Here is a 22,718-nt window from a genome sequence, read left to right as displayed (position 1 = left end):
CCCACCCTCAGGGCTCAGTCCCCGCTTAGTCTGTGTCCAGCTTCCTAAAGCCCAGGGGGCAAGGTCAGTGCCTGGCGCACCAGCAGGCCCACCAAGAGCATGCAAAAATGTCCCAACCGAGGAGCCAGATGAGCCTCCTAGAGAAAGGAGCATCTAGCGAGCCCCACTCCGGCAGTGCTACCCGGGGCCACCAACCTCGCTCTGGGCTGGCAGCGCACTCTGCAGCCCTGGGCCCCAGCGGGTCGGGCGCCCTCCTCCCCACCTCCATCTCCTTCCAGGCCAGCCCCTCTCTTCGGGCCGGGATCTGGTTGCGCAGCATGTGAACACTTACTTAGTTCAATTTTAAGACTATAATAAAGCCGGCGGTGCTTAAAATGCGCGTCAATGGCGGCGGTTTGCAGTTTCATTTCACTTTAATAGGAACCATCTGCTGTGAGCAGGCAGCAGGCGTGGCCAGCTCTCCTCCCAGGGCCTGGCCCTGTCCCCCAAGTTCCTCCCCCAGGATCAGGTGGGGGAGACGAGGGCTCTTTGAGGACGGCTGTGCTGGGGCCCCGCAGCCCCCCGGAGAGGGTCTTAGAAGGGCCCCTTGAAGCTGGGGCTGAGGGTAGGACATGCAGAACCCCAGGCTGGTCCCTCTGTCCTTCCAGGTCAGGACCAAAAGGCCTGAGGAGGACCGTGGGGCCACCCAGTACTGGCTGTGGTAAAGCTGAAGGGGAAGGGAGGAGGGCAGGGGTGCGAGACCCCCGCCCTTGAACCCAGTGTGCTTGCTCTTCCTGCAAACGCCCCACGGGAGGCCTGGGGCTCGGGAAGTAGCTCTGGCTCTGCCACTGACCCAGCTACAGGTCAGTCACTTCACCTCCTGGTGCCTCGGGCCTCACACCTGTCGAATGGGGCCATGCAACACCCGTACCAGAGAGGTGCTGTGAGCACGGAGGCAGGCAGAGGGAGACCCGCCATAAAACAACCTGACCTCGTGATGGCTGGGCGTGGGCGGAGGGCTGTCCTCTTACGCTGTCGGGGGCAGCCCCGTGCAGCTGCCGGCAGCCCGGTGGGGTGGGTGGCAGCCGGCTTCGCCACCCAGCTCTGGCTTGGCATTGTGGTGAAGACAGTTGTGGGCCACACGGACGGGCGTCAGCTCTGACACTGGACTGCCGGGCGCCTTCCGGCCCGGTCCTGGGAACAAAACTAGCTGGAGCTGAGCAGGGGAAACCAAGTGGCTCTGAGGTCAGAGAACATGCGTCTCGTCCCCACCCACAGGACCAGAGTGAGCAAGTCGGGACCCGGTGCCAGGGCTATAGGGAGGTCCCACTGGGCAGGGGGATCTTATAGCCACTCCTGAGGAGCGCCAGGCAGGCCCCCAGCCCCAGGGCCCCCGCCAGGAGCACCGCGCCCAGGGCCTTGAGGAAGGAAGTCCTAGTCCGGGTGAAGGAGCTGGGCGCCATGATGCCGAGCAGGGCCGTGCTGACCGTGAGCGTGTACAGGATGGAGACGCCCGTGTTGAGTGCGACGATTTTGCCAAACTTGGCGAATGGGGCGATGATGCAGAAGAAGAGGGGCACCGTGGCGATGACCGTGGTGAGCGCGCTGGAGACGATGGCCACTCCCACGTGCCGCACGGCCTCCAGCGTCCGCCACTGGCGCTGCGAGTGGGCGTCCTGGGGGTGGGGCAGAGTGGAAACTGGGGCCAGGGGACCTGACGGGACGGCGGGATCCCACCCTGCCCAGGCCTTGGGATGGGGCCTCGGACCTGGCTAAACATGGACCCCCTGCCCAAGGCCAGCCCGGCCCTTGGGAGGCCCCCAATTCTGCCTCCATCAATGGGATAATTATAGCACCTACTTCACAGGGTTGGTGTGAAGATGAAATGGCTCCCCTACAGCAGCAGACAGCACACAGTGGGGGTGTGTTAAATGTTGCTATGACGACCAGGATGCGTTTGATCTTCCTGGTGGGCCCTTGTAAATGGGAGCCCTGATTGGAACTGATTTCCTTCTTTTGACCAAAACAGCTAAATGTATAAATAATTTAATTTACATATTTATGAATGTTTTCACACCAATATAATTCCAAACTAAAAAAATCCCATAAATTTTATGAGACCCAGAGCTGGTTTTGGCACTGAGTCATGGGTGCGTCCTCACTAAGCTACAGAGGGCCAGTGGGCCAGTTGGTGGCGTCAGGGTCACGAATGAAGGGCCCAGCCTTGTTTCCCAGGCTGGAGAATGAGACCCAGACTCAGAGAGCCAAGAAAGGCCCTTGGACATCGCCTGGCCCAAACCCTCATGCTCACTTAGGGAGACGAAGGCTGGGGGAGTGGACCCTCCCGGGGCCCATGGCACTGCTTTCGCAGGAGCTGCCTCGGGACCTGATCCCCCTAGGAGATCAGCCCCGGAAACTGCAGCTCAGGCACTGGAGGCATCCAACTGTCCTTGGGGGTTCCTCAGCTGCATTGCGGTGGGAGAAAATTCACTGGGATGGGCAGAGCAGACAAGGCACTCACCTCAGCCTGGTGTGGAGGCAGGTTCTCTCCAGCCAGCAGGTAGCCCTCGACCAGATGGACGCAGTAATCCACGGAGGAGCCGACGAGGATGGACAGGGAGATGGCTTCCACGGCGCCCATCTCCCAGCCACTCCAGTACATGATGGTCACCACGAGGCAGACGATGCCTGCAGGGGGCAGGGGAAGGCAGGGAAGGCAGGGAAGGCAGCTCAGACCTGGCCCCACCCACACAGTCTCGGAGGGATGCTGGGCAAATCAGAGGACCCCTGGGGAATGGGGTGAAGTTTGGAGTAGAGCCTCCACCTCTGGGCCAGAGAGAGCTGGGGGATGGGGACAGGTACAGCAAGACATCACTGGACTGCAAGCTATTCCCAGCAATATCTGGCTCATCTCGGGGAGCAAAGACTTGTGGGGCAGGAATGACTGCCATCCGGACAGCGCTGAGCAGAGGGGCATTTTGCTGGGGGTGGGGTGGGGTGGTCAGGAAGCCTTCACTGAGGACATGTGTCAGTTAAGGTTTGAGAGACACCTGCTGACGGGAGGCCGCCGGCAGGTCCCCTGCCCGTTGCCGGCCCTCGACCACGTACCCAAGATACTCAGGAGAACGGGCAGCAGGAGCAGCACGTGGGTGGTGAACACGGCCACGGCGGCCACGCAGATGAGCAAAGAGAGCGCCAGGCCGTACAGGGCGCTCTGCACCCCTGCAAGGCGAGGGGAGAGGGTCCTCAGCTGGGCCGCGCGGCAGGGTGCCCGCAACCTCCCCTCGCCCCCACGGTGCAGAGATCGCTGAGGTCACACAGATGGGCACGGTCACAGCTAGCTGTGCCACTCTGAGAAAGCCACCTGACTTCTCTGAGCCTCCATCTCTTCACCTGTAAAATGGGGCAATAACAGCACCGCTCCCGCAAGTCTGGTTTAAAGAGATGACACAGGTCAGGCCCTCAGCCCAGGGCCTGGCACCGAGAAGGGCTCCTAATGACATTGAGCTGCCATAATGGTCATTACTGTTTCTTTTCAGGTGGCCGAACTCAGGATCAGAGAATGTGGCCAGATGCCCCCGAGCAGAAGGGGACCCAAATGCCAGCCGCTGCTTGATGTTCCCAGCTACTGGGTCATTCCGGTTTCTCCACGGCTCTTGGCCAGGACTGAGAAGATGCCAGTGTGGTTCACCCTGGCCATGCCAGGCCCTTCCTGCCCTGGCCACCTCTCCGTCCCCTGCTGCCACCGTCCGCCCCGCCGGGATCCCCGGGGTGAGGGGCCGGGCTGCCGCTCGCCTATGATCTCCATGAAGATCTGCTTCCAGTGCTCGCAGGTCTGGAAGCCTCGGCGCAGGGCAGAGCCCTCGGGGAACGTGTGCAGCTGCTGCTGCAGGAAGCTCTCCCAGCGCAGGTAGTCTGAGTAGGTCTGGAAGGAGGACTTGCCCTTGTACGTGGTCTGTGGGGGACATGAGCCAGTGAGGCGGGCAGGCGGCGGTGGCCCACTCGCCCTTCCCAGGCTGAGGCTGCTCTCTTCTGGGACAGATGCAGCCAGTCCTTGGCCACCTGCAAACGGAGCGTGGTGTGTGTGTGGGGGGGTGAAGGGTGAGCCGGTCCAAGACGACCTCTCAACAGCCTCTGGGCGCACGTGTGATTCTCACAGAGGCAGCAAGTTCCAAAGTCCCTGGCCCTTCCTAACAGAACCCCCTTCAACTCCCAGAGACCCCCACACTCTCACGTCCCACCCTTTCTGCACACGCTGTTCCCTCTGCCTGCAAGCCGGCTGCCACCTCATCCTCCAAGGCTCGCTAGGGTTCTCCCATCTTGGGTATCCTCTGGGCTCTGCAGGAAGTGAACTGAGAGAAACCTATTAACTTCCCAGGTGGCCAAATGCAGGATCAGACAATGATGCCCCTGAGCAGGAGGGGATCCAAACTCTGGCCTGTGAATCAGTTTCTTGTCACTGCCCAACAACCTGCCCATCATCTCCTGGCTGGACTGTGGGTCCAGGAGGGAATGGCATGTCTGGGTCACAGTGGCCTGCTAGAGGAGCTCTTCAGGGGATGGTGACGAGACAGGCACTCACTGTGCCTCGGAATTTTCACGTACATGGCCCAATCCTGCTCTCCCTGAGCACAAACTGGCCACAGTGCGTCTGTGTGTACGTGTGGGTCTGAGTGTTCGTGGGGGCCGGCTTGGAGGTGACTTCCTTCGGAGGAGTCTGAGCAGGGACTCTCTCCTCTCTGCAACTGTCTGTGGCTTCGGCTTTAAAAGGGAAGGAAATCCTGTCCAATGCTACAACATGGATGGACCTGGAGGACATTATGCTCAGTGAAATGAGCCAGACACAAAAAGACAAACACCGTATGATTTCCCTTATATGAGGCACCTAGAGTTGTCAGATTCACAGAGACAGAAAGGCGGATGGTGGCCTCCTGGGGTGGGGGAGGGGAGCGGGGCGTTAGTGTTCAGTGTGAATGCTTTCGGTCTGGGAAGATGAAAAGTTAAGAGATGGATGGCGGTACGGCCGCACAACGATGTGAATGTACTTATTACTGATCTGTATCCTTCAAACACGGTTATGATGGTCAATTCATCGTGTATATTTTACTGCAATTTTAAAAAACATCCTGGGCTTGGAACTGGTATCTGCATTAGCCTGGGGCTCCGTAGGGCTGGGAGGGTCTCTGGGCCGCTGTTTGTTGGTGGCTGGAGGTCTGGTTGCCCATGCGGCGTGTGGCACACATCGCGGGAAGGAAAGCAGGGCTGGGGGCCAGCAAACAGAATCGGCTCCCGCTGATACCCCTGTCATGGTTTCTCTCATTCTCCCACGCCCTCACGTGACCTCGCTGTTGCTTCTCAATGGCTGTCAGAGGGAAGGCAGGGACCTGCGACCCTGTTCTTCAGAGGCGAAACTTGAGGCCAGACGGGACAACTGATGTGCTCGAGGACACAGAGCACACCGGGGTCAGAGCAGGACTGGACCCTGGGTCTCAGCACGGAGGCAGCAGGGGCAGATGTGGCCAGCCTCACAGAGCGAAGGAAGAGCCAGGGCCATGAGGCCTGCAGATGCCCGGGTCGGGGTGTGTGTATGTGTGCCGAGGCGGGGCCCTGGTAGTGTCAGGGTGAGAGAGGAAGCCACCAGATGTGGGATGGCCGGTCCCCTGGCTTTAAAACCCAGCTGCGGGAGGCTCAGCACTGGGGCCTATGGTCTGCTTCCTGGCCCCCCAGTGGCAAAGAGGAGCATCCTGACTCTGCAGCCCAGAGGCTGCAAAACGACACGGACCCTGGGCTGGAGGGGACAGAAAGTGGTGGGAGCTGGCTGGCAGCCTGCATGGGACAAAGGCAGAGCTCTGCATCGGATGGCTGGTTTAACTCTTGATGCTGACGCTCACTAACCATGTGACCTTAGACAAGCAATTTCACCTTTCTGGGCTTTATGTGCCCCCCTGAAGAGCAACCCCACCATTCTGGGACGAGGACCAGGGATCAGAGGTGATACGCACGAGGCCCTCTGCACTGTCCCTGTCCAGACCGCCAGGGGCTCACCGACTCGAAGGCCATGGAGATCCACTGCACGCGGCCCTCCTTGACGCCCACGGCCCCGTGTGACAGCTGCCCTGGGAGCAGGTTGGGCTCAGGCAGCTCCTTACACTCGGGGTGTAGCATCTGCAGGAAGGAGGAGATGCTGTAGCCTGCAGGGAGGAGGAGAGAGGTGGGTTGGGGTGGGGACCAGGGAGAGCACCCCTTCCCCGCCCCATCCCACCGTGCCCGTGTACTCACCCGTCTGTGAGTGTGGGAGGCACACGCCCTCCCCCCAACCTGCCAGGTGGAAACCAATGTCACCTCCATACATTTAATAAAATTAATAAAAAGCATGTGTAACTATCGGCAATGTCATTGGGAACCTACAACACCCATCTGCCATCAGAGTGGAGAATGACGCCTTGTGCCCTCAGGGAGAGCCCCGGCATGACATCACCCGGGTCACCTGCAGGACAGCACCTTGCCCAACTTTGGAAAAGCTACTCCTGCAGGTGTGCCTACACACACTGCACACGTCCTGACACGGGTACCTCTGGGCCAATGCACGCTCACGCACGAGCCCACTCTCTTGAAGACACGCGAACGTTCGCGTGCTCCCTGCCCTGGTGTGGACACTCGAGCAGACGTGTGTCTGTAGATACCCATACGCCAGGCGTGAGTGTCCTCGGGGCTGTCCACCCTTGGACCCCGGTGCCCCCCCCCCCGTCCCTCCTCCCTCTGAGGAACTGGCTCCCACACACACCTGAGGGCAGGCACTGGGCCCCGCCTGGCTTCACCAGCTCCGAGTTCCCGGCGATGGCCTTGCAGAGGCGACACAGGTGCCCAATTTCTTTGAAGAGGTCAAAGCTGCTGTCATAGACGACGCTGCCCTTTCCCAAGGAGACACAAGCCAGCGTAGGCCGCTCAGTGAGTCGGGAACTCAGTCGTGGTCCTGCCCGAGGTGGAACCTCCGGCAGCTCCCCGCCATCACGCTGGAACCCTGCGTGGTCACCCCTGGTCCCCACCGGAGCCTGCCCTGCCTGCCCCCGTCGTACCTCCTGCTCCCTCACTGCCCACCCCGTCCAGGCCCCTTACTCTCGCCTCCTTGGTCTCGCTCACAACACTCTCGCCTGAGCTTCCTGACTCCAACACGTACAGGGGGAGACCATGCAGGGCGGGGGCACCACAGCCGAGGCACACAGTGAGGGCCCCGTGCAGCAGGAAGGCCAGGTGGCTTTACACACCCGTGTGTTCCTCACTTCCATTCCAGCCCCCAGTGGTGAGGGGCAGGCAGCTCAGGCCCCCAGATGTACTCAGATTCATGAATGATTCTTAAAGCTCAACCCTGCTCAACCCTCAAGAGAAATGATACCCAGGGGCCCGTGAGATCCCGTTGGGCCTGGTAAAAGCATGTGGGGAGGCTGGGAAGGTGGCCCCCAGGGTGGTAGTTGTTTGCAAGCATGGTTAGTTGGCCCTTTGGCTCTGCTCAGAGTGGGCCCACGTACCGGGTCTCCGATGACGTGGTTGTCCACCTGTCGCGTGCGGTTGATGCCAACAATGCCGAAGACCACAAAGACCATGGCCCCCGTGTCCACCAGCGGCCGCACCGCTGGCTTCCCGCAGCCTGTGTTCACGCAGGGGTTGAAGCCAAAGGTGGCCGAGAGGCGGGCCCTGGGCCCTGCAGGGGGAGTCACAGTTGTACCGGGGATGGGCCCGGTCCCCTAGACCCGCCGCAGCCTCCCTGTAGGCACGCACCTTTCTCGCTGGGCACGAAGAAGAAGCCTTTGGTTGGCCCGTCGGGGCTGGAGCTGAGCAGGCAGCCGGGAGGTGCCACGCACACGCGCCCGTGGAAGGGTGGTTTGTGGGACTGCGCAAAGTACAGTTTCCTGCGGAGGCAAGGGAGGCCGGGACTGAGGCCAGGAAGACCTGGGGGAGCCTGGGGGGGGGCGGTGAGGCACGTGTGGCCATATTCAGGGGACAGACCGGGGCTCCCCCAGCACAGGGGTTTGGTCTCTGGTTGGGGGCTGGGGTTTGGAGGCTTGTTTTAGTCCAGGGCCACTGAACAGGCCCGCTCAAGGCCCCTCCCCTACATGCATCTGCCTCCCCACCTGTGGCATGAGGGTTGGAGGAGACCAGCAGTTTCCTAACTGTCCTCCAGGGGGCGAAAGAATTCACAGAGGGGCCCCACGGCCAGCCTTGGGGGGCCCTGTTTTAGAAGCATCTCGCTGCTATCCACGCCCCACCGCCTGCTCCTCCAGCCCCAACTCGACCTGAACATTTGTAGAGACTCGAGTTTCTGTTTGAAGAAAGGCTGCTATGTTCAGCTTGCTCACCACTAATAGAGCTCAAGGTTCCTTCTAGAGTGCTCTACGATCATCTAGGCAACTAGACCCGTCACTGCTATGTACACGCAGAGTGAGCCCAGCCCTGAGCTCAGTCTGGGGAAAGTAGAGGGACCCCCTCCAACCCTGAGCCAAGGTACACCAGGCTAAAAGGGCTCAGTGAGCCCAACTTGGTCATTCCCCTGCCTCCCTGCCACACCCGTCTGCCCCAAGCGGAGACCAGCGGAGACCAGCGGAGACCAGCCTCACGTGGGTGCTAGATGTGCCGACGGCAGGCCCTGTCGGGGACCATAGCTCCCCGCGTCACCAGAGCAGGGCCCGCCACTGCTGTTCTCTAGACCACGGCAGTCCGGCTCTTTCTGTCGGAGGCCGTATCGGAATCTGTAATGACGCTATGCTTGACTTGTTAGCTACTGTCTCCTGCTAGTCACCCCGAGGGCAGCAGCACGTCTGTCTTGTTTACCACTGTATGCCCAGCACTGGCCCCACGCTGGTGCACGGTCGGGGCTCGGTGTTTGTGAAACGAATGAACGGATGAGAGAGAAGATCCTCGGCTACCACGGCCCCGGTGGATGAGTGAATGGAGGGCCTGGCCAGTATCGGGGGAGGAACCCGGAAGAGACAGCCCGGCTGGCCCAGGGAGCCCCTGAGCACAGAGTGCAGTGGTTCTATTGGAGCCCTTACGTCACGCCAGGCGCTAGGCAGGGCCTGAGCACAGCATACGGTAGGTAAACACAACCGTGTCTCCTGTCACCCTACAGTCTGAGGAGGGACACTAAATATTTTCCGAATTAATTATGTACATTGAGAGTGGACAAGAGCCTCAGAGAGGAAAGGCAGAGTGTACTCATTCATTCATTCATTCATTCATTCAGCAAGCGTTTACAGAGCACCCACTATGTGTCAGACACTACGCCAGGTGCTCAGGACACAGCGTGGAACAACAGTCACAGTGCCCACTGCGGGATGCGTCTGTGTTCCTGAGGGAACAGGTAATGAATGAGCCAGGAGGTCAGGACGATTCCAGGTGTGGACGGGGCCAGAAAGAGAGCAACGAGGTGACGCGGGAAGAGAGTCCGGTTATTTTAAACGGGGGCGGGAGCGCTGTCCGGGACAGCCTTTCCCAGGAGGGGCGGCTGGGCAGAGACCCGAATCGTAACGAGTCAACCACACGAGGAGCTGGGGAAGGGCATTCTAGGCAGAGGGACCAGCAGATGCAAAGGCCCTGCTATCGGAACTGCTTGGCGTGCTGAGGGACAGCAGGTGGCCACTGTCACCCACCAAGAGAGTGGCCGATCATGGGCCAGCGCCTTTGCCAGTGTTCCTCACTCCCCTGTGCTGGGCAGAGAACTATCTGGACAGAAGCGTGGAAGTGGACACGGGTTTCTTAAAGGCGCCTCTGGCCTCGAGGGAGCGAGGGAGGGAGGGAGGGAAGGGCGGCCGCACTGTTGCAAACGGGCTCGTCTACAAGGCTGTTACCGGGTGTGCTGCTGCTCCTTGGCGGCCACGTAGAAGCTGAAGTCAAACTTCCAGCCCCGCTTGGTATCGCAGGCCAAGGTCGTCACCATCCATTTGCGGGAGGGGCTCGCCGCCTGGAGCAGCCCTACTGTAGACATACAAGCGGTCAGCTTCTTGGTGAAGTTACCAAAAGGCGCTCTATATACCTAAGCAGTGGATTGACAGAGACAAGACACGTGACTCCGGGAGGCTGCCTTGGCCTGGGCCCGGCCTCCTCGGGCCCCACCCACTCCCTCCTCAGCGTGTCCCACCCTGTCCCAGGCCCCAGAGTGAGGGATAGAGCTCTGGCCAGAGGCTCAGGAGGCCTGGGTTTGAGTTGGAAGGTCAGGCAAATCCTTCCCTCCCTCTCTGAGCCTCAGTCTTTCCTTCAGCTGAACATCTCATCCATGCCAGGCCCTGAGCTGGGCAACGAAGATACAGCAGTAAGCAAGCCGGGCTGCCAATTATAAGGGCTTCGGATTCCTTTAAGGGCTATGAATGAAACCATCAGGATGATAAGACACAGGATAAATGGGCAGGGGAAGAGGAGGGCAAACTGAGAGGGACGCTTAGGACAGGGCTCTATGGGGAGGTGACCCGAATGAGGAGTCAGCACGCGTTAGGCCAGAAGAAAAGCTTGACAGGCAGAGGGGACAGCAATTCAAAGGCTCAAAGTCAGGATATGCCTCAAACTCCTCATGTAAGTGTCACCCTGGAGGGTATAACATGTTAAAGAAACACAAATGATTTCTGCGAGGGAGAAAGGGGAAGCCCGTGTTGGCCCTCGGGGGCTCTTTTCCAGGGGGCTGGAACAGCTGCTAAGAACAACAGTCCAACTAATGGCCCCCATTTTCTGAGCATTTGCTGCTCCAGATGCTACGCAGCACACAGGCCTTCCGTCATGCCCCTCCAGCCCCGGCTGGCGCTTCTTATATCCCCATTTCACGAGCGAGGAAACTGAGGCTCGGAGAGATTAAGTAATTTGCCCAAAGACACACAGATTATAAATAGCAGAGCCAGAACTCGAACCCAGGTCTGGCTGACTCAGAAGCCCAAGCTCTCATCACCACTCTGCAGGTCCCGCCACAGCCCTGGCCAAGGGCAGGAAAGGGTCCTCATCTGTCTGCAGCAGCTCCGGCCTCACAGACCCGGCCTCCCGCTCCCTAAGTGGCCACCAGTGTGGCATTGAGGGACCCCTCCCCTGGTAGTGGCAGCTTGCTTCTCGACAGCCCGGGCTCACCTGGAAGGAGGGCACTTCCCCGTCCCCAGGGGACACTAGCTGCCAAGGAGCAGGCGGGCTGGCGTTGAGGGAGAACCTGTAGATAGCCAGGTGGCCTTTATTCTTCACCTTGGAGATGTACACGGTGCCTGGGGAGTCTATGGGGACAAACGAGGGATGGATGGGGTGGCCGGTCACCTCAACTGGCTTCCCCTGACCCTGGAGCAGTCCACCCTCTGCTGAGTGAGGAGCTGAGCCCTGCCTGACCTTGGTGGTGGGGGACGCCAGGATGGAGTGGTGGCATGGGCGGTGGGGGAAGCGGCGGTCACCAGGGTGGGGTGGCGGCATGGCTAGCAGAGAACATGATGACGGTTGCCAGTTTCTGGTGGCAGCACGGGAGGAGGGTGTGACAGCAATGGCGGAAGTCACAGTGAAGATGTGTCAGCACGGACTAGGCAGTGGCAGCGATGCCAAAGATGCCACAGTGTGGACGGTGAGGCTGGTGGTGGCAATGGTGGGCACAGATGGGGTGACAGTGGTCATACGGAACTGCCCCATGGGGAAGTTAATTCCTACACGTGTCCCGGTGCCCCACCTCTGATGGAGGCCCCTGTCCTCCCCCGCTCAGGATGTCTTCGGTGCACAGGGCAAGTTCATGGGGCACCACATGCTAGGCTGGAGCGGTGGCAGGAGGGGAGCCCACAGTTCCGGCTGGGGAGAGCTTGTGGGACAGGACCCTGAGTTCACCCTGCACCCAACCCCTCCACAGTGACCCAGAGCACGGGCTCTGGTTCTCACAGCAGAATGTAATCTGCTCTCCTCACAGGGCTCCGGACACCTCCTCCCCAGCCAGGCCGCGGTCCCCACCTACCCTGCGGTGTGGCCTCGAGCCGGCTGGCCCACGAGGCCCCTGAGCCTCGCTTCCTCTTCTCCAGGGACGTCCGTACGTTGTTCTGCAGGCTGTGGGGCTTCTCCTGGAACAGACCTACCCACCGGGCCATGTCAGGGACACCAGGGCCACCCTGGCTGCGGCCGGCAGGGGAGGGCAGAAGCTGGGATTGGTGACAACCCCAGGGACACAGTCCCCAGGGCCCTCAGTTTGGGAGAGGGGATGTCAGGAGTCTGAAAGGAATTAAGTGGAACTGAAAAAAACATCAAATACTGGATTTACAGGAATCTTAAAGCAAGAGGAAGGCACCTGCTGAGACACTTTCTCTACTCACACTGGCTGGGCCTCACTCCCTTCCTCTGTCAAACGCAATGACCACACCTCCAGAGGGTGTCTGAGGACCACATGAGATGCTGCTTCTTCTGCACTGAGCTCATGATAAGTGCTCAATAAATGGGAGCAACTAGAAATGGAGCGTTACCAAGTAGCAAAGGTGATGGGAGACTTTCCCGTTTTGTCCGAGCAGTGCAGATGAGTTTATGTTTTTTTAATGAAAAAAATTTTACACCTTCACAAATATAATCCTCACAATAATCCTAGAAGGCCATTATTATTAATCGCATTTGACAGGGAAGAAAGCAGAGGTTTAGGGAGGTTGCATGACCTGCTGAGGAAGTGCGAGGCAGAGCCCCATTCGGTCTTGTCTGCCTCTACAGGTGAAGCCCTTTTTGCTACGATCTGAAGGATGGGTCCCTTTAAGGGGCTGTTCAGAGAGCTAAGAGAGACAAGGGGCTGAGGACTGGACTTTGGCTGGGGTCCTGGCCCTTCTCCAGATGTTCCCAGGAACTTCAGGATCATGCTGGGGTTTGTCCATCCGTGAAATGGGAGTGGATGCGGCTTTTTGTCCCCAGGCCCTGAGTGATAGCAGAAGCCCGTGTAGCAGAAGCGATAATGGAGCATAATTTGTATGCCCGAGCGGGTGGGAGTGGAGCCAGGGATGTGGCCGGGGTTGACTCCAATTTAGGAGGGGCTCTTTGGGCACCTCTCTGAGCGCAGTCGATTATCATGCACTTGGCTAATGCCATTACCAAGGGGAAGGCCAAGTTAATCTGAACACCGCCCTAATTAGATGAAGGCAATTACAGCAGTCAGCGGATCTTCTCCCAGGAGTTGGGTGTACTCGCCCCAACATCTTCTCATTTGGTTTCTAACTGCCCTGGCAAAGCTGTATGACCTTGGGCTGACTTCCCCGCCCCAACCCTGACCTTGGGCACCTCTGTAAAATGAGGGCTTGGCCCAGGCTACCTCTAAGGAAAAGAAACATCTTTATTTCACCCCTTGCTCATCTCCGACATACACTGTCATTAAGTCCTATGGATTTCACCTCTTAAATGCCTCTTGACTCCACTGCCACCATTAGCATGCTAGCCCAGCCCCTACCATCTCTCCCTCCCAGCCAGGCTAATCCCTTCCTTTCTCTCCCTCCCAGCCTGGTTAATTCCTTCCCATTCTTTGAGTCTCAGCTTAGACATCACCTCCTCCAGGAAGCCCTCCATGATGCTGAGCTCCCCGGGCACCATTTTTCCTCCATCACAGCTCAGATCTGCTATTACAATGGCTGGCCCTAGCAGGAGCATAAACTCCCTGAGCCCAGGAAGCCTGTCCTGCCCACTACAGTCTCCCCAGCACCAGCGCAGCTGACATTCAGTAAGTATTTGTTTAACGAAATGTGGAAATGCTGAGCCTGGGTCTCGCATCTTTCAGGCACACAGTCTTTGACACCTAGACCTCAAAGAGAGCAGTGGCCCGCAGGGGACCTCTGGCTGGAAACCCTCACCTGAACAGGTGATACAGGAAATGCCCTCAGCACTCAGGTTGTACTTGAGGTCCAGCAGCACCTGGATGTTGGTATCGGGCCGGAAGAGCAGAGGGGCCCGGCTGGCGGGGCGGAGCCGGCTGGCGAACACCAGAGACAGGATGAGGATGGAGACAAAGAGCCCTGCAAGGAAAGGGTGCCACAGTAGGCAGGTGGGGACCCAGACAATGCCTCCAGAGCCCTGGCAAAGAGCTGCTCCCTTTCTGGGGAAAGCAGCGGGGAGAGGGCCCCGCAGGAGTGGGCAGAGGCCTAGCATGGCAGCCTGTGGGCAAAACTTAGAGATCGGCCCTCCAGGGTATGGGTTGGTTGTTATGCTTGTCACTTGGGAATCAGACTATAGGCTACAAGCTCACACTCCTGGACAAGAACCAAACACCACCTTAGAGCACTTAACAGTTTATAAAGAGCTGACATATCCATGTGCTTGTACATAACTCCAGATACTGTCAACAATGATCATAAAAATAATAGCACTTAATGTTTACTGAGCTCTTACTGCGTGCTATGCACTGGGCTTAGCTCTTTACACGCACCGTGGCATTCCTTCCAACTGCCTATTAGATAGACCTTATTCTTATCCTCGGTCATAGGATATGAAGCTGAGGCTCAGACTGATGGTCATAGCCAAGGTCACACTGCTAGCACACGGTAGAATTAGGAGTTTGACTCAGCCAAACTGGTCTAACTTCAGAGCCCAAACATTAAGTGCTCTGTCCTACTGCCCAGCATGATGACTGGCACACAGTAGGTGCTCAAGAAACAAAAGCTATCGGGGACCAGATTCATTCCACACCGGAAGGAGGTGAGGCTCAGAGTGAGTGAGAGATGCCAACCCAGGTCTCTGATCTCTAGCTCATTTGCAGATGGGGTGGGCTCCCAATGCCTACTTGTTCTTTGAGGGAGTCTGCCCACACCATGTTCAGACACTGGGTAGAAGCTGCAAGACAGAGGGAATGAGGGTGGGGGGAGCCCACTTACCCACAATCACCCAGCGGCTCTTGACGGCTGACCAGAGGACCCAGTGGTGCAGCAGCTCCTGTAGCTGGGCAATGAGCTGGCCCTGGCTGCCCCTGTCGGGGGCGGGCTGCAGGCCCTCGGGGGGCACAGACACCAGAGACACATCTCCCAGCTCCAGAGACACTGCCAGGGCAGAGCAGTGGCCTGTGAGAGGCCCGGGCCAGACCCTAGTCAAAGCCCACCCCGGTCTCCACCCTCTCTCAGGAAGCCCAAATGTTTGATGGGGATCCCTAGGCCATTTTGTCCAGCCCACCTCGGGCCAGCCTGTCCTCAAACCATCTTGTCAAGAGTTACTTCCCCTGGCAGAGACAGCCCCAGGTCTTGCCAGGGTCAGGCCTTCACCTCTCACCTGGCTCCTCGTCCACATTCAGCAACGGAATGTCATCATCCAGGTAGGGCATGGGACCCTGGGCTGGGCTGCCCCCAGCCCGCTCAGGTGTGGCAAACACTTCCCCGGGGAAATGCAGGGAGCTCTTCCGGCCACACTTCTGGTGGCAGCTATGGAGAAAGGAGGGAGGAGGGATGAGCCCCAAGTTTCCTGGGTGTCCGGGGAGGGTGGGGCAAGGCCCAGGCTACCGCGCGATCCCAGGTCTCACACAGGACATTCACTGCAGACCTCCAGAAGCCTGCTCCCGATTTCTTTCCCGTGCCATCTCCCCCACTATTCCTCCAGGAAGACAAATGCTGACAGCAGCCATTACGCAGGGAGAGGGGATGGTAACACGCAGCGCTCCTCATGTCTAAGTGACCGAGGCAGGAGAATCATGCCTCTGCTGTCATGTGGCCCCAGGGCTCTGACCCCAGGAGGAGGAGAAAGCAGGGCTGGGCTGAGGGTGGAGGCAGCATGGCAGAGGCCTTGGCTGGAGTGAATGTGGGGGGAGACGAGGCTCGCCCTAGAGACAAGAATAATGCACACGGCGACCATAATGAATGCTATGTGTCAGGCACAAGCTATGAGCCCCATGTGGCTTCTCTCACTTAAACCTCGCAGGAATCCTACACAGGATTACACTCATCTTACAGAAAAGGAAGCTGAGATGCAGACAGGTTGAGTAATATGCTCAAGGTCCCGCAGCTGCCAAGTGAAGAGGCTGAGGTTGGGGCGCAGGACTGGGAAGACCATTGCACCCACTGCCCCAGACTGGGGACAGGGTGGGGCTGATTTGGTGTTTCTGGAGAGATTAGAGCAAGGCGCCCTTCCCCAAGACATTCTGCTGCTGTCACAAAACTGCGAATGCCCACAGTGCAGATGGCGGTGGCCCTGCCAGCACGCCCTCATGCAGTGCCTGACCCGTGCCAGCACGCATGGAGGCCCCGAAGAGCCGGTGTGAGTGGGAGAGCTGAGAAGTCAGTCCCAGGCCCAAGTCCGAGCTCCTTGCTGGCTTTTGTCCCCCTCCCAGCCCTCCTTGGCTCACCGTGGTCAGGTGGACGTTGCTGCAGACCCCTGACATCCCTGTCCTTGTGTGCCCTGCTCCGAGCCCAGAGACTCTCCAACATTCCTCGGTACTCCCAAGCCCGGGTCAGATTCCATTTGGCTACCACCCTTCCCTCCCTCCCGCCCTCCCTCCCGCCCTCCCTCGCTTCCCCGACCTCACAAGACCCTGACCCCTCAAGCTCCAGCAGAATGAGCTGTACTGACCCAATCAGCTTTGCCAGTGGCTCGCTAAGTCCAATATTGTTTCTCCACCAGGACAAGAACCCTGAGGATATTTAACACAGCAGCTAAGAGCATATGATACAGAGTCAGATTTTCTTGGGTTTAAATCCTGGCTCTGTGACCTACTAAATGGATGACTTTGAGAAAGTTGCCCAATGTCCCCAAGCCCTGTTTCCTCATCTGTAAAATGGGCAGGATGAGAGAAGCCAGCTTTCAGGGAACTGGGGGGTGGCAATAAGATCTCGTACGAAAGTGCTTTGCCCAATTCCTGGCACGCAGCAGGCGGTCACAAATGCTAACCACCCAACAGGATCCTTTTCTTCGTCTCTGGTTCTCCGGCCATGCCCGGCATGGGACTGGGCATATAGAAGGTGCTCAATGCTGAATTACGAGGGCCTCTTATGGACACTCAGTGAGAGGAAGGCAGGCACCCCCGCCCCGCCTGCCCAGCTCACCTGGTCTGGCAGGCGCCTTCCAGCGGTGCCATGTAAAGGCTCCAGATGCCCAGGGCCGCAGGCATGGTGAAGAGCACAGCGAGCCAGCAGCAAGACACGATGAGAGACATGAACAGGCCAAAGTCGTGGACGGCCGGGATCTGGCGAGGTAGAGCGAGCACAGTCAGGCTTGGAGCCCAGGTAACCCGCAGACTCTGAGAGGGTAAACGACCTCCCTAAGGTCACACAGCCAGGAAATGGCGGAGGTGGGATTTGAACCCAGCTCTGCCTATTTCCTGAACGTGATTCTCTAGGAAGGCCTGGCTAATCCCAAAGCATCTAGTAGGTCATAAAATCTCTCAAAGACTCAGCCAGGCTCACTACCTTGCAGGTTGTATCAGCACCAAGGACCTGGCCCCAACTCAGATCCTTTCCCTGGGGCCAGCTCGTGGGCCTGCAGGAACATGGGGCCAGCGAGAGGGAAGTCGGGGAAGTCTGTGAGAGGTGGCAATTCACTGTGAATGAAGCAGGTGGGCGGAGAGAGCTCAGGGGTCAGGAGATGTGGTTGAGTTCACCACCCACCAACTGTGTGACCTTCGAGGAGTCACCTTCCCTCTCAGCCTCAGTTTCTATGTTAGGAAACCAGGGATGTAAAGATACCTTTGTCCTAAGTATGTCAGGAGGACTAAATGTGAAAGAGCTTTAGAGACTGCCAAATGCCCTTCAGGTCAGATGCTGGATCACTATTAATGAGCATCAATAATAAATGCTATTTGTATTTAAATTTTCCCATTTGTTAAGTTCTAGTAATGGTGATAAGTAACCAAAATGGACCCTAGAGATGTAACAAGCGCCTGAGGAAAAGGCTGTGTAGGCACAGAGAGGGGGCTGGAGGGAAGCGCAGAGACCAAAGGCCAGGTATGTATATGAGGGATGGAGAGGCCAGGACGGGGACAGGGCAGTCTCCCACCTGGGAGAAGACATTAGCTGCATAGGCGGCGGCTGTGGTCAGGGAGGTGAAGAAGGTGGCCTTGCCTGCCGTCTGGATGGTGTGGATCATCCGCAGCTGCGGGTCTTCCAGGTGCGTAGCCTGGCGGTAGGTGTTGATGAACACAAAGACGTCGTCCACACCTACAGGAGGGAGTCCCGGGCGAGTGCAGGAAGGCTCAGGATCACTCTGCTGTCTCCGAGATCAGAACCAGGCTGGGCCTGGACCAACCCTGAGAGGCTGCCTGAGAAGTCAGGCCCAGGGAGTCTTGCTTCTCAATATGGAAGGACCCATCTGACTCTGGCTCCACCCACCAGGAATCCAAGCTCCACCCCTCATGCTCCTTGGCCCCATCCCATCCCCAGAACTTAGGCCCCTTCTTCCAAGTCTTAGCCTGCTTCCCACCTTTCCTAAACTTTTCCCACCATTCTTAACCTCTACCCAGCATACTCCCCTGCTCCTTCCATCCCTTGGGGGCTCTACTTCCCATAAGCCAAGGATCTGCCAATCATGTGTACTAAAGGCTGTCCTCCCACCACCCTCCCAGGCTCTGAGGTCTGAGAGAGACTTTTTAGAGCCTCCTAGAAGGCAGGCTTTACATCCAGAAAGAAGGCCCTTTCTAAGGCAGTGTTCTCAAGTAGGAAGTCCATTGCTAGGTAATGGAGGCAACTCACCAATGCCCACTATCACAAAGGCAGCCACTCCATTGAGGATGCCCAAGTACTGGACACCGAAGACCACGTGGTACAGGAAGAGTGCCACCAGGCAGCTGAGACCGATGCTGGCAATTCCAAAGAAGGACAGGAACACTGGGGGGTGGAGGGGACAAGGGGACAGGGAATACGATGGGGGGACCCAGTGGAACATGACACCCTTCATTGTCCCTGACCCCAGCTGGGTACTGCCTCACACCACCCCCCCCTCCCATGGAGCACTCATCCATGCCCAGCATAGCTCTCCATGCCCAGAGAAGGGGCTGGGCCAGAGGCCCAAGTGGTAGAGGAAGCCATCTCCGAGTAAGGCAGGTTGCTCATGGCCCCTCATGTCTGTAGAACTTACCTCAAGGGCTAGTAGGGAGTCATGAACATTATATATTTATTTAACATCTGTCTCTCCAGGAGACAAGGTTTCCATAGGGGTAGGAATTATGTCTGTGATGCTTAGCCCTGGATCCCTGATACCATAGAGAATCCGGCACATAGTTGGTACCCAATTAATCTATGTTACATGGATAAATAAATGTTTTTTCTGTTTTTGAAGATATTACCACTCTCTCATTCACTTGGGCAATAGAGAGTACCTATCGTTTATGTAGCAAGAAGCAGCTAGGGAACATGAGAAGCTGGCATTGGAAAAGTAAACTGAGGGACAGAAGGGTGGCTAACCTGGGACTGTAAAACAGACTACAGAATAATCTATAATGAGGGTCCAATACTCCAGACTCTCCAAAACAAGATTACCAGCAAGAAAAAAGACAGTTAAAGGGCAAAAGTTTAAACTATGTGCGGTCCTGGGAGTGAGGACCCCTCAGGTAAGGCCTAACCTGCCTCTGGACCTCAGTCTAACTGCTGGGGTTGGAAGGTGATTTCTGAGCACCCCTCCCCAACAGCTCTGACATGGTGGACTCAAGACTATTTCTGGCATTCTTGAGAAGGAAGGCTCTGTCCAGACAGGAGCACGCTGGGAGGAGAGAAGGCCTTCGGAGAGGCCCTACCTGAGCAGGAGGTGAGAATGTAGACGAGGGCGGCAATGCAGCTGCTGCTGATGAAGGCCAGGAGCATGTCGTTGTTGAAGGTTCTGCGTACCTCATAATCAAAAAGGTCTGTCCCCCCATAAAGAACTTGGACTTTGCTGGGGGAAGGGAGGACATGGAGAGAGAAAGATGGACGTGGATTATAGAGGGCTGTCAACACTTGGAGGAGGACCAGGAGCTATCCACATAAATAGCAGATTAGATACAACAGAAGACAGGTCAGTGAACGGGAATATCTAAACCAAACTATAGAAAGAAAAAAATAGAAAAGAAAAACCTAGCAGAGTATTGAAAACACATGAAATTCCGTGAAAAGAGCTAACATTTGTGTAATTAGAATCCTAAAAGGAAAAGGAACAGAAAGTGAGGCAGAAGCAACATTGAAGAGATAATAGCCAGGAAATTCCTTAAACTGATGAATATTATCAACGCACAGATTCAAGAAGTTCAGTGCAGCTGAAGCAGAATAAAGGACATCACACTGACATAAATCATAGCAAGACTGGTGAAGCCAAAGACAGAGAGAAATCTTAAAAGTAGCCACGGGTGGGGGTGGGGGTGGGGAAGACAATCATTCAAAGGGGCAACAAAAAAGACTGACACCTGACTTCCCTGCAGAAATGATGGAAGTCAGAGCATAATGGATTGACATCTTTAAAGTATTAAAAGAAAATAACTGCCAATTTATAATTCTATATCAGCAGAAACATACTGCAAAAATAAAAAATAAAGATTTTCCTAGGCAAAAATAAAAATAAAAAAATAGAGAATTTATCACCAGCAAGCATGCATTGAAAAAAAAAAAATACTAAAGAGAGTTCCTCAGATATAAGGAAAATGATCCCAGAGGGAAACATGAAATTGTAGAAAGTAATAAAGAGCAACAGAAAAGGTAACTATGCGAGCAAATATAAATGGATACTGACTCAGCAAAATGAAAATGTAATATTTTCTGGAGTTTAAAGTATATATATAGAATTAAAATGCATGCAACAAAAATGCAAAAGGCTGAAGGGTTACAAATGTAGTGAACTGTGTTCTAAGATTCTAGTATTATCAGTGATCATTTGCATTAGTCTGTAATAAGTTAAGATGCACATTGCCATCTCTTGGGTAACCAACAATAGAATAACAACAAAAAAAAAGTTTTTATTAATCCAAAAGAAGGTACTAAGTCAAGTCTACAAAAGGCCTGGTTGTCACTACTCCTGTGCAGATCTGGGGGCGGGGCGAGGGAGGGAAAGAGGCTTTTTTTTTTTTTTTGCCAAGGGCAGGGGTTTTGCCTTGGCAGCTGAACATATTAGGCAGAGGTAATTATTACTGTCTAAAACCCTGAAAGTCCTATAGCTAGCTTCCCAACTCAGCCAAGCATCTTTCCCCAGAGCACCTCCATCCCTCCACCCATCTACCCACCCACCCCTCCATCGCTCCATCCCTCCAGCTATCCCTCCATCCCTACATCCCTGCATCCCTTCTCCCCCTACCCCTCTACACACCCACCCATCCATCCATCCAACCATCCATCCATCCACCCACCCACCCACCCACCCATTCATTCATCCCTCTAGGTATCCATTTATCCCCCAGACAAATCCCTACTAAGGTATTCCTTGCACTGTGCTAGAAGATAGGCCTCCAATCCCAGCCATCAACAAACTCACACTCAATATATTGATACATAATTAAACTAGACCTTTGTCAAACTTTAATGAAATCCTGTAGGTCTGGGAAAGGCCTGGAGATTCTGAGATTCTGCATTTCTAACAAGTCCCAGGTGCTGCTGCTGTTGCTGCTGATTTGAAGACTACCCCTTAAGTGACAGGGAACAAGTAAAATACAGAGCAACAAGTGCCATGATGAAATTGTAGCTCAGAGAGGTGACAGATCTCTTCGAAACTCCTACAGCTAAGTGGAGTGACTGGGACCTGACTTCAGATATATCTGACTCCAAACCCTTGGTATGCTCTTTCCTGCCTCCCTCAGGGAAGGGGACCGTGGTAGTGGGTAGAAGGGCATTAAACCAGCTTCAGGGAAAAGGCTGGATCTTAGTGAATAAATAGGGGTTTGCCTGGCAAAGAAGCAGGGCGAGGAGAAGCTCCTGGTGAAGCAACTGGCATTGAAAACACAGAGGGTGATTAGATTTCTGGATTAGAAAGTCTGAATTTTAATCCCAGTCCACTTCTTATGGCCTTGCGATTTTGGACAACTAACTTAATTGTGGTATGTCTCAGTTTCCTCAACTGTAAAACGGAGATAATCATAACAGCACCTACCTCACTGGGATGGTGTAGGAATTATATGAGGTGGCGTGTATAAAGGGTTTGGCTCTGATTATTACAGTAGTTGCTCAATACGGTGGATGAGTAACAGAAGGAATGAGGTTATTTCAGGTGGAATGATTCCCCCTGTGCCCAGGGCTAACTTGTCAGGGTAGGGGACTCAGAGGCATTGGAGTTACTGCCCTGCAGCACAGACAGATGAACTATTTAATGCCCTTTGTTGGTGGGGAGGGGACCAGTTGTATTCTTAGACACATATCCCACGGCTCGGAGGACACCTAAAGCACTCACACTGCCCAAAGCACGCACTGTTTAATCTCTTAGCTCACCTCCTCCACACTCCAGAAGGATGGAAGGACTCATCATCCCCATTATACAAGCAGGGAAACTGAGGCCCAGAGAAGTGAAGTGACTTGTCAATTATCTCCCTGGGTGTTAGAGCCAGAGAGGAACTCTTTACTTCCTGGTTAATACTCTTTCCAGAAAACCCTCTAGCACCACTGCTGGAGAAAAGCAAAACTCAAGACCTCCAGGGCAAAATTCTGGGATTTCCTACCTCCTCTGGAGTTGTCATGTTCACTAATGTTTAGTGCTTGCTGATCAAGGAAAGGAGCCCTTCACCCATCAAGAGGGTCATCGAGGATGTATCTGGCTCTGCCCCTGATTTTGGAAGAAAGACTTTCTAGGAAAAAAGGTTGCAGGGAGGGGAACTGGGGCTTAGGAGAAAGAAGTACCTAAAAACAAATTCCCTACCCTAATATAGCCCT

The 22,718-nt window shown here is 55.9% G+C and overlaps 1 protein-coding gene across 4 annotated transcripts in view; it reads right to left on the bottom strand.

Moving 5' to 3' along the window:
• Positions 1–406: 406 nt before the first annotated feature.
• Positions 407–22,718, bottom strand: part of DISP3 (dispatched RND transporter family member 3) — a 42,954-nt gene continuing 20,642 nt past the window's right edge. For 2 of the 4 annotated variants that reach the window (XM_016149397.2, XM_016149396.2), the window contains exons 4-21: positions 19,634–19,770; positions 18,594–18,728; positions 17,902–18,062; positions 16,953–17,092; positions 15,190–15,338; positions 14,802–14,963; positions 13,785–13,946; positions 11,930–12,043; positions 11,080–11,216; positions 9,822–10,006; positions 7,756–7,886; positions 7,506–7,678; positions 6,764–6,890; positions 6,025–6,170; positions 3,775–3,934; positions 3,088–3,201; positions 2,501–2,667; positions 407–1,655 (exon numbers count right to left, since the gene is read on the bottom strand). In XM_016149397.2, coding sequence (XP_016004883.2) covers positions 1,293–1,655; positions 2,501–2,667; positions 3,088–3,201; positions 3,775–3,934; positions 6,025–6,170; positions 6,764–6,890; positions 7,506–7,678; positions 7,756–7,886; positions 9,822–10,006; positions 11,080–11,216; positions 11,930–12,043; positions 13,785–13,946; positions 14,802–14,963; positions 15,190–15,338; positions 16,953–17,092; positions 17,902–18,062; positions 18,594–18,728; positions 19,634–19,770 — 2,863 coding nt within the window. In that variant the 3' untranslated portion in view covers positions 407–1,292. Of the gene's footprint in view, positions 1,656–2,500; positions 2,668–3,087; positions 3,935–5,981; positions 6,171–6,763; positions 6,891–7,505; positions 7,679–7,755; positions 7,887–9,821; positions 10,007–11,079; positions 11,217–11,929; positions 12,044–13,784; positions 13,947–14,801; positions 14,964–15,189; positions 15,339–16,952; positions 17,093–17,901; positions 18,063–18,593; positions 18,729–19,633; positions 19,771–22,718 lie in introns of those variants that run through there. The other 2 variants (XM_036228676.1, XM_036228672.1) reach the window with 2 other exon arrangements.

This window comes from Rousettus aegyptiacus, unplaced genomic scaffold (assembly GCF_014176215.1).
Source record: "Rousettus aegyptiacus isolate mRouAeg1 unplaced genomic scaffold, mRouAeg1.p scaffold_m13_p_1, whole genome shotgun sequence".
Taxonomy (NCBI): domain Eukaryota; kingdom Metazoa; phylum Chordata; class Mammalia; order Chiroptera; family Pteropodidae; genus Rousettus; species Rousettus aegyptiacus.
Note: the sequence above shows the minus strand (reverse complement) of the source record. Positions and strands in the feature narration are given on the sequence as shown.